The sequence below is a fragment of the Watersipora subatra genome, chromosome 8 (assembly GCF_963576615.1).
Source record: "Watersipora subatra chromosome 8, tzWatSuba1.1, whole genome shotgun sequence".
Lineage (NCBI taxonomy): Eukaryota > Metazoa > Bryozoa > Gymnolaemata > Cheilostomatida > Watersiporidae > Watersipora > Watersipora subatra.
Window position 1 is genome coordinate 63,290,299 of NC_088715.1, and position 11,627 is coordinate 63,301,925.

The 11,627-nt window shown below is 36.9% G+C and overlaps 1 protein-coding gene across 1 annotated transcript; it reads right to left on the minus strand.

The window, feature by feature from the left end:
* Positions 1-405: 405 nt before the first annotated feature.
* On the minus strand, positions 406-11,395 carry LOC137401570 (inhibitor of apoptosis protein-like). Its single transcript, XM_068087999.1, has 5 exons — positions 11,263-11,395; positions 4,516-4,891; positions 3,698-3,817; positions 2,737-2,771; positions 406-1,184 (listed from the first exon to the last, which is right to left on the minus strand). Exons 1-5 carry the CDS (start codon positions 11,368-11,370, stop codon positions 1,047-1,049), a joined length of 777 nt encoding a protein of 258 aa, XP_067944100.1. The 5' UTR covers positions 11,371-11,395; the 3' UTR covers positions 406-1,046.
* Positions 11,396-11,627: the final 232 nt, after the last annotated feature.

Below are 11,627 nucleotides of genomic sequence, written 5' to 3' on the forward strand. Positions count from 1 at the left end.
TATTTCATCATCAACTCATAGAGTTATTATTGTAACAAATGGTGCAATAGTGATGGTTTTTTCAGCATTTCACCATCAACTCAGAGTTATTATTGTAATGCATGATACTATGGTGATGGTTTTTGTCAGTATTTCACCATCTATTCATAGAGTTATTATTATTTTAATACATGGCACTATGGCGATGGTCTTTTTTTTGCTATTTCACCATCAATACATAGAATAAATATTGTAATACCTGATAGTAAGAAGATGATATCTTTTTAAGCATTTTGCCATCAAACAGAGTTCATGTTGTAATGTATGATAGTATAACATGATAGAACAATAACGGTTCCTTGTCTGCATAAAATTAGTAATCAAGTCATGAGGGTCCGAATGTTTAGCAAAATAAACAAATGCTGCTTATAGGTGGTATAACGTAATTTTTATTTTATTCTACTTGATGAAATCACACAGCAAAAGCAGCATACAACCATGCTAAATAATATATTGATAATAATAAAGCAGTGTAATGTATAGCTGTAAAGCAAATGTATATATATGACATATTGTTTGTTAGCCGTGACTGTACCCTTCCCACGGATGGCGTGTAAGAAAATACTAAGGACCTGCTTGGTTGAAAATAATGTTTATAATCTTATCTTACGTATTCACTTGAGTTATGGATGCACTAGCTATCATCAACTTGAATGAACCAGCAATATTGAAAATCAAAACAGAATTCTACAGGAGCATTCCGATGTTTATATGCCAAGTTTCAATTAATTTTTATTGTTGAACATGTGTAAAAACATACACTGATAACTGTCCATATATCAATCAAGGGGAATAAATTGGTTGCTAGTAGAAGCCATATAGTGGTTAGATAAGAATTTAGAATAACGTGTTCCCTAACAACTTACAATTTCAAGATGTTTTTAAACAAAACCATCTTATGTCTTCAACATTTCCACCAGATTTTCAAAAGTTGGTATTTGAGACAAGATAAAATAGTAGTTTCAAGCAAGCCCCATCTTTAGCATTTTCTTACACGTCATCCGAGTTTACAGATGGGTTCGTATCGTACCACGGATGTGCGCTCGACAAACTGGACATTCAAACAACGCCGCTGTGCAAGAGACGCATGTTACCAGATGTCCACAAGGAACAAATGTGACAGCGACTTGGTTGTCAAAACAAACCTGCAAAAGAAAGAATCCCCTGTCTCATACCCATACGCCAAACTTCCGACAATGTTTTTCTTCGTCTTGCTCAATACAACAATCAGAATAAGCTACATTATGTTTGGTAAAAAACTAGGGTAAACAGACAAAAAATATTTTAGACACAACTATACTGAAATAAATAAATAAAAGTGTTTTCTTTATTGTTTAAAAAGTTTTACAAGTCGGTTGGTGGAACATCTTCAGTGTTTAAACCTTGTAGTATTTTAATGACTTCTTGATTGCTATACTCAGCATTTGTTTAGAAACAAGGATAAATCTTTTTAGGATTTTGTCAAAGCAACTTGTAAAATTCTCCAATTAGACTAAATCAACCTTGGTCAAGGTCAACAACATTGATCCAATCTTAGCAATATCGAATGTTTGTATGAATGTTGGACAAGCGCTAGTTCGAGGAAAATCCTGGGACTTGACATGATTTATTTGATTATTGCATCTGTTTTATATTCATGAATGACTTATGAATGTGCAATTGCATACAAATTACAATCATTCTATCTGCATATAGCCAGTATTATTCCACAGTAACCTGCGGTTTTGTTCTTCAGCTTAACGTTTTAGCTTAGTCAGTTGATGATGTTTCATTGTGAGTCTGTTTACTCATCTGAAGAGAAGAAGCGATGTCAAGCTTTTGAAATTATTTTATACTTTCAAAATCCTTTTGAGTACTTTAGCTACTCTTCGTAATATCCACAAGTTAACTGATTATTTCTGAGAATTAATACTCCTCGTAATATCCACAAGTTAACTGATTATTTCTGAGAATTAATACTCCTCGTAATATCCACAAGTTAACTGATTATTTCTGAGAATTAATAGGCCTACTCCTCGTAATATCCACAAGTTAACTGATTATTTCTGAGAATTAATACTCCTCGTAATATCCACAAGTTAACTGATTATTTCTGAGAATTAATACTCCTCGTAATATCCACAAGTTAACTGATTATTTCTGAGAATTAATAGGCCTACTCCTCGTAATATCCACAAGTTAACTGATTATTTCTGAGAATTAATACTCCTCGTAATATCCACAAGTTAACTGATTATTTCTGAGAATTAATACTCCTCGTAATATCCACAAGTTAACTGATTATTTCTGAGAATTAATAGGCCTACTCCTCGTAATATCCACAAGTTAACTGATTATTTCTGAGGAAAAATCATTGGGGTATGAGAATACAGTCTGGGGTTTTCACCAAGGTTCCGAAATGGTCATATTTTTACTATATCTTTTTATTTCAGTGTGTTTCTAATAGATTTGAATAAATTGATTTGTTAAACACGCTTAATGCTTAACAACATGTGCTAGTTTAGTACATCTAGTACTAGTTTAGTTGTCAATCAAAGGACAAAAGAGTATTAAGTGAAAAAAAACAAAGAGTGAAGACTTTATTTTTGTTGGAAAAAGCCCTGTAATAAATATTATGACAAATATACACAAAAAGATGATATCAAGCTTTCAACTTGAAATTGGGAATTGATTGGGCAAAAAGTCTGAGAAACTTACTTTGCAAATTAACTCTGGCTTTAGATCTTTCAAACCTGAAACAGAAAAAACAGTTGTACAGACAGAAAAGCTAAGTTGTAAATTCAGCATGCATGTGTTTGATTTCATCAATTACTACAAAAATAGTATTAAGCAAATATTCAGATATAGTTACAATATTGATTAAATGAACAAAGAAATAAATGAGAGCCTAATTCCTACATATTAAAGTCTGATGAGGCCCACATGCACACATGTAAAGTAGCACTGCAGCTAGTCATGGCGCGGGTACCACAGAAGTTGACATTTGACCAGAAGCAGTATAAAATATTGGTAATGGTAGATTGATTTTAAAAATCTGGTATTATAGTGAGAATCTTTTTCTACTGTATAATAATTTAAATAAAATTCTAAAAGCCCTATCAAGAGAACTTTATACTGATAAAGTTTATCAACAGACAACATAAAAAGCTGAACAAACAGGGACTGAGATGAAATTAGTCAAAGATGGTTTATCAAAGATTATGTGCATTAAACGCTTTTGTGATATTAATATGTTGTTAAAACAACAAAATGGAGGATTTCCCCATGTCTCCAAGCAGTAACTAATTTTAGAGTTGATAAATGTGTTGTATATTAGTTTCATAACAATTCTGGGTAAAAATTTGGAACCTCTACTTATCAGACTCGAGATCGATCTTATCTGCTTATTTAGCTTATCAATGTGTACATCCCTCTACCAGGCATCTGTCCACATGAATTTCGAAGAATTTGATTGGAGATGTCTCCTGAAGCTTGAAATCAAATAATTTTATTGGTTTTTCTAACATAATTTTGTTTTGATAATTTCTCATCACAATGTACATTGTTTCATCTATATACTGTATATACTCATGTGTACACTCTATATGCATGAAATCTAAAGAAACTAAAAAGCAATTCTAATTAAAACTCTGCGCTAAAAATCGTTGTCAATGCTTACGTTCATCTCTCAGCCTCTTTTCGATGGCAGCCTTATCGGCGCCACTTGGACCTGCCACTGGGTCTACATCCATTTCATTCGTTGATGCAGTTGGAGTGGGAGCCTCAAGACTGGTAGAATCTTGAACAAATACAAAGTATATGTGTAGTTATAAGGTTAAACAGTAGTTGTAGCCATAGCCAATATGCAATTCAAACTGCTGCTAAAATGCTGTCAACAGAACGTAAAACATCCATAAAACAATATGAGAAATGCAAATTATGTGCCAAAAATAACTTTTTCAGAAAATTGCAAGGGTCTTAAGTGTTGTTTGATATTAGACCATGTGAAGGCCCGACTACTAACTCTGACAAAACTCCAGTTTTATAGTGTAATTTGTGTCACAAACTTAAGTATTTTTGTACTTGACTGTTCTCATCGTTAGCGTATAACGATTTTTCCTTGAGTAAAATATAGCAATGCAAACAGCTGCCCAAGCCCTATCACAAATCTTTGATTACCTATAATACAATACAACTATTTTCACAATAATTTAATTATGGTACTGGAAAATCCAACAAGGATAACATGGTTTTCACACAGCTGAGACCAATTCTCGTTGGTCTATCTATTTGTGAACAAAACACATTTCAGTTTAGTATTGTAGTTTATAGTGTAGGATTATAGTTTAGTATGCTAGTGACACATGATGACCCATCATTTAGCAATTCTGTTGTGTGCTGCAACAGTTAACTTCCAGACTATAGCTAATTTAGTGTCGGTGATGTCGGTGCCTGGTCTTAAAGCAAAGAGCAAGCTAGTTATGTTAACTAACTTACCGTTGGCGTGTCTCTTCTGACATGTAGCGATCACGCTACTCATCGCCTCATTCTCTTCTTGTACTTCATAAAACATGTCAACTAACTCCGTGATGTCCATCTTTAAATTGGGAATTTCCTTTTCAATCGAGTTGCAAAGCTCTTTTAACAATGATACCTCTTCAATGCCTTTAAACTTGAAAACGGTACTGAGCAACGCAGACAGCAAAACCCTTACAACTCCAACTGTTGCACTTTCTTCCTTTGCCTCAATTGGCCCTCGCAGGTTTGCCTCCGGTGTTATAATCTTATTGGGTATATTTGAACTTGATGGGAGAGCATCAATGCTGTAGCCATTCGAGAATCTTCCAGTTTCATCCATCTCTCTTGAGTCTACCTAAATCAGTTTGTAAACTAGCCTTAGGTGAATAAACAACATGGAGCTACAGTACAGCCACCTGCACTGTCTACATTAACGAGGACATTGACGAAACTTGATGTTTATAGTGAAACGCCTGTGTATGAATAGTTGTTAAAATTAATACAGGATTATACAACTTTGCTTGTGTCTTTAAGAGCATTTGAGATTAATTTTGTACTTTATTATATAATGGCAAACATGCTGCCCAGTTTGCAAAATCAGTGCAATGCTTGTATGTTCACAATAGGTTGGAAATACAGTTTAGACTCATGTAATTTTACAATTCTATGTATTGTAGAAACTGAATAGAAACAGTAGAAACAGAATCAGCTACTATTAGCTTAAGATTGTTAACTAAATGATCCTTTAAATAACATTGCTTGAAGAATACAAAACAGGCAACTTCCCAATGGAAACCATATTTTTCAAACACTAGTTACTGCTTGTTCTATAAAAAACCCATTTACCTTCCCCGGGTAATTTGATGTAAGGTCAAATTTTGCATTCCAGTAAAAGATTCCTATAGTTCTATCTAGATTACATCGACTATAAAGTTTTGTCCCACGACCAAACACAAGCTTTGAAACTTCTGGTGTATGGGATAATAATTATAATAAAACTACGATGGTAGACAGGGTAATATGAGGCAAAGATCCAAAAGGGTGAAGGCAACCCGTTGGGATCTTAACTGCGTATATTACTAAACCTATTTTGCATGTGTGTGTTATAGATAAATGAAGGAGCTAATAAGAGGTGTAAAGAGATTGAGACGAGAGAAAAGAAGTCATAGAGCGGCAAACTATAGAAAGGGCCAAGTGTTGGAAGGATAGCGAAAACATGGATAGAGCTTATACAATAGTAAGAAATGGTATTGTGAAAGACTTACAAGTTGGCGAGTGCAGAAAGCTGGTGATGTAAAGGTCAACTCTGCGGAAGAAAAAAGAGCTGAAGGGCAAAGACCTAAAATAGTGTAGTCAGGGATTCTGGACAGAGGAGCGGATGCGGTAAATGGTGACAAAGTAAATGAACATGTTTACTATTACAAAAAGTGGCAAACCCAACGTTTTTAACCCTTTCACTGAAGTAGACTCATTTATGCGTTTTCTATGGTCGATCGCTGTAGACACATTTTTGCAACTTACCAGCAATTGCTAGTAACTGAATTTTAGTATTCGTTGATAACATACCCAACTATCTTTTATGGTAGTGACAGTGTTGTCCTAAGATTTTTCTATAAAATTAGCCTAAAGTTTAATTTTAAATCTTTGTTTGAGATTTTTCAACTTAAAAACAAAGATTTTTGTGTGCAAGTTCATTAAATGTGTCCGAGTTAGAAAACAAATAACTACTTATGTTGATGACATTATAGCCGATTCAGATTTTTGTGATTACACAGATAATTAAAATAGCAATAACAGCACTGACTCTGATGGTAGTGAAAGTAATGGTTTTGTAAAAATAAAGAACATTGTAGAGGATCGTTTTAGCTTTGTAGCTTCACATCGCTTTATCAATGCACAAGTGTTTATCAATGCATAGCAGTGTTTGTTAACATGTTGGCAAAATGAAATGTATAACCAAAATAAACGTTCTAGATGGAGTTGCCAATAGTTAAATTTGTACATGGACGCAAGTGAAAGGCTTATGTAGTGGAGGTGTGGCAATCCATAGACAATACAACATTGAATGAGAAGGACTCACCTTTTTGTTGTATAAATTTAGTCGGTGAGAACAGCGTGTTTTCCAGTGGCCCAAGAAACAAACGTTCACATGACCTTCTCGGTACACGTTGGCAGTAAATATTAATTACATGTAAAGTACTACTAATTAATTTATTTTATTTAATGAGTAATACCTTTGTATAGCTGTCTAGACACCTTTGTATAGGCCGCAGAACTCAGGACGGTGCTTTTTAACACGGCAGCAACGTTGCTGTTTAAAACAGAAACGGGCACCGTAAAGAGGTGCGCTAACCAGAGATTACATGATTTTTGTGTAAAAACGATGAACAGGTTATGTATAGAGGCGCACTAACCGGAGATTCCCGTTAATGTGCCCTAGATACCTAGTAGCGGCTAATAGTCCGAAAAGTACGGTACTCTATAAGGCGGACACACAATTACACACACACAAACAACGAATGCCATTTATATAGTAGATGGCGCAGTTGACAAACTCTCAGAATTTTTTTTTGTGTTGTCGTTATGGATACTCTTTTGTCTTCGGTGTAAGTTTAACATTTGATAAGACCCTTTCACAGGCGTGCAGGTGAGGCGATGTGTGGTAGGGTAGTATCGTGCAGACGAGTTGTGAGGCTGTGAGGTGTCGAAGCGGTGAAGTGTCGGTGTTGGAAACGTGCAATTAATTATTAATTGTTCCGAGAAGGTAAGAATTACAAAGATTTGTACGAGAGGGGTAGAGTGAATTTGTGGCGAGAAATAGACGTATTGTGTTGAGGCGTGATGGAGAGCGGTTATCCAAAGCTGGTGTTTGAAGAGTACGGTGATGGTTCGTGGAAGAGATTTATAGAAGAGATGAATTTGTGTATTGAGAGTGCAGTTGAGAGGAGAGGTTATGAAATTGATGATGGTGACAGAGTGGCTATTATGAGAGGTAGAGCTAGGTTAGTGCCACTATTGAGAGCTATTGGCATAATGGTAGAGAAGTATTGAGAGCTATTGGCATAATGGTAGAGAAGTATTGAGAGGTGCAGAGTTTGATGTAGATAGTGCAAACTCAACTTATGAAGAGGCAGTGGAGATTTCGCATGAATATTATGATAGACAGGAGAGCATGTTTGTGAAGGAGCATAAGTTTTTGATGGCTAGACAAGCACTTAGGGAAAGTGATAAAGAGTACTTGCAACGAGTAGAGTTTGAGCAGATATGCTGAAGTAGTGAATAAGCAGGATAGGATAAGGTTTGCCCTTATAATGGCGGTTAACGGGTTAAGAGATAGAGAAGTGAGTAGAGACTTGATGAAAAACAGCAATTTGACCTGTGTATTATTGAATCAGGCCTTGAGGGCTCGTTACATGGCGACTCATTCAGACAGGTTCTTGAGAGCAGATAGTAGGGGTAGCAACTTGAAAAGTGAGGTTAATAAAGAGGTAGTAAGAGTATCAGAGTGCGACAGTCGCGCGCAGTACCAGAGTGGTGGTGATAGAGGGTATGACTCAGGAAGTAGATATTCTCTTAGAAGTAGTCCTAGGAGTGGTAAAAAGTATTATGGGGATAGTAGTGATGAGCGTGATGTTAGGAGGTATGAGGCAAAAAGTCGAGAGTATAACACGGACTGGGACAGTAGGAAGTACAGAGACAATAACAGGAAAAGGTATGTCGCTAGATATGGAGCAAATAGTATAGAAGGTAGTGAGGATAGAGTATGCTACCATTGCAAGCGTAGTGCCCATAAGATGCGGAGTTGACCTTCCATTAAATGTTTTTTTTGTGGGCAACGAGGACACGTATCCCGATATTGTAGGGATAAGAGTAGAGAAGTAAGGTATGGCAGTCAAGATAGCAGTAGGAAGAGGTATTGGGGAAAAGAAAGTGTTCATGATGTAAGGGATTAGTGGAGGAGACCCAGAAGTAACAGTATGAACAGGTATGAGAGAGATGGTCAGTATGAGAAGCGAAAGATGGATAGGCATGATAGAAGGTACAGTGACAGTAGCAGGGATAGAAATTCAAGATTTGCTCGCTCTAGAGATAAATATGGTGAAGATCAATGACTAGGCCAGAGAATTGTGCAGAATTTAGAAGTTAATGAAGTAAATGTTGAGTTCACGTTCGATACTGGAGCTGAAGTGTCAATAGTAACCGAAGCAACAGCCAATAGGTTAAACCTACGATTAAAGAAGTCATCAACAGTTTTAGAAAACGCTGAAGGTAGTGTGTTGAAAATGGTTGGAAGTGTGGTAGTTCATTTAGAAAGTAAACACACGACTATACATACCGAAGTTTATGTGGTGAAAGGATTGAGAATGAACTTTCTGGGCATAACTGAGTTGAAGCAGCTAAAATTATTTGCTGTTGTAAATGCGTTATGCGGGAGCAAGTTTGAGCCTGTTATGGAGTGTAAAGGTAAAAAGCCAGTGAAGCCGTTTTTGTTGAGAGCCCTTACTGCTGGCTCAAGTTTGTTTCAGTTGATGCCAAGTTGCAAAACCTGACAATTGAGTCTGACAGAGAGCACGATGTTAAGAAAGGCCACACATGTCAAAATTGGTAGATTTGTGAAACCAAAGAAGTGAAGAGTAGCGGATATGTAGAAACTGGTAGTCAAGGGGGACAGCCCAAGGCACCAAAGAAGTGCAAGTGTCTATGGGGTATGATAGAGAACACAGTCATGATGAGGTAAGTGAAGGTGCTAAGAAAGTAGCGGAACCAGTATCTGTAATAAAAGTTTGCTCTTTTTTAGCTGAGGGGTCCAGCAATGGAATGTTAGACAGATATGGTCATGAGAGAAAGGTAGCAGAGATAGAGAGGGAAGAGAAGGGAGGTTTATGAAAATCGCTAGGCTAAAAGCGAAACGTAAGGCAGCAGTCATGGAGTTGGAAAATGTCAAGGCATTCAGAGTAGCTGTGCAGGTGTTAGCGGAGGTTCAGAAGAAAATTGCTGGTAGCAGATCAGCACTGGTGGATGGTCTGGTTGAGCTAGATAGGTCTGGGCCTATGTCAACTTCCAGCTCTGTGGTGCCATTCCGTGTGCAGCCGGTTACGGTTCAGGTGAAGACCTCCCACAGGAGGCCTGTCGAGCCTGCCTCTTACTGGGGAGAGCAAGGTAAAGACGGAAGAGAGGGAGATGAGGTTGAGGAGTCATTACTGACCAAACCAAGCCTTCGGGCTAGTCGGGGTTGGTGGAAGTAGTGTTGGAGATGTTGGTGGAAGTAGTGTTGGCAGTGACAGTAGTCACAGTGAAATTATTGGTAGCGGCAGAAATCAGTGTAATAGAAAAGTGAGTACAGACTGGCAATGGAGAGCTGGCAGTAATGAGTAGAGTCGTTTTGGCAGTGGCACAGGGTCAGACAAGCCAGAGGCATAGCCGATGGAGACTACCCTAACGGAGTCAAGTAACGAGCAACACAAGGTAACTAACTACATCTGCTTGTTGGTAGTGATGGGTGGCCAAAAAAAGAAAAGGCACGTTGTATTAAGGAATTTGTTAGGCACAGGCTATATTGGTCTCTGAGCTCAAGGCAGTACAAGGCAGTCTTGGTAATTACGGTGAGTGAACCAAGCTGGATAAAGCTAGTGGGTAAAGCTAGTAGATCAAGTAGTAAGGCAATATTGGGAAGATATAAAGAAGTGTAAGAAAGACGGACGCTCTTCTTGGTCTTCTTCACATAAATACATGTAAGTACACTGATTTATACAACAAACGGAGGACTAAAAGAGAAGGAGAAAGATACGTGATAATATGCTGAAGTAGAAGATAACTTACTTGAAGGTAAGAGCACAACATAAACGTTGTCATTTGAAAATCAGATGACAAAGCAAATTAAACAATGATATTTGTGTAAATTCGGATTGTGTATAACGTAATTCCTTCCAAATCCCACACATACCTGCCAACTCTCACGCATTGGGCGTAAGACTCACGCAATCGCCCCAAAGAAAAATGAAAATGCATGAGAAATGCGTGAGATTTTTGCCCCAATTTCCACAGTTTCATATATACTATCATTGATACATCAATTGCCCCAAAACCAAATCTTACGCATTGTCCCACTCTTGGGTTGGCAAATCTGAGATTCCCACATAACAGACACAGCAACAATCTATCGTTGCCTGTTTCACTCAAACTTTTTCCAATAAACTTTAAACAACTAAAAATTGATTGATACAAATATACAACAACATAAAGGAAGGCGCATGGCTGATCCACAGTCCCGAAAGCCAACAAATCTGATCCGTATGATGATGAGCTCTTTATTGATTAAAAATAATACAAAAACAGAAAAATACCCCTCTTTTGCGGGCCAAGATGAAAGGTTAATATTTGAGAGTGTATAAATACAATCTACAGTGTAATTGTTCCTGTACAGATTTTTACAGTGTTATAATGGTATAAAATTTACAGAATTATACTTGAAAAATAAAGATTGTATGAGTATTAGATTGGCAATTTTTGAGGTTTATATTCTATCATTTTGATTGAGTATTGTTAGAACATCAGTCTTTTCGTGAGATTAAGGAATGAGATGACTGATTTCCAGTTTCCTGTCGAGGGGTATGATGGGCTCTGGCGACATCATAGTCTGCCCAGAGTATTCAGAGTGACTCAGAGGCATTTTCCCAATAAGTAAACCAATTTCTTTAAAGTAAAATAGCTGATGATAAAACTTACAAAATAGAATCTTCTCAACTGCTGAAAACGACTAACGAATCCGATAATTATTCGAGTTTTGAATTGTATAGCTAGCTTCGAATTAGTCACGACAAATAATTTGCGCATGCGTCATCAAATTTCCCAGACTCCTTGGGGGGAAAAACAGAACCGTAAAGGAAAAACTTATCTAAGCCCAGAGCCGTATAATTTCAGAGTCTCGTGACCAAAAAACCAGAAACGGAAACGTCCGTTTCCAAACAAACTCGATCGACATACTGAGCTCTAATCCGTATATTATTTATACCTCACTTTCAATACCTCACTTTTTTGCAAAGAAAGAATATATGAACTTAGACCTGTACAAAACCATTTGAATAAGCAAA

What these genes read in the sequence shown, in the direction of transcription:
- LOC137401570 (XM_068087999.1), bottom strand. Translation starts at nt 11,370, where the DNA reads ATGCGCAAATTATTTGTCGTGACTAATTCGAAGCTAGCTATACAATTC. An exon ending in AGTTGAGAAGATTCTATTTT is followed by an intron (nt 4,892 to 11,262) that starts GTAAGTTTTATC and finishes AAACTGATTTAG; the next exon opens with GTAGACTCAAGAGAGATGGA. An exon ending in TCAGAAGAGACACGCCAACG is followed by an intron (nt 3,818 to 4,515) that starts GTAAGTTAGTTA and finishes TATTTGTTCAAG; the next exon opens with ATTCTACCAGTCTTGAGGCT.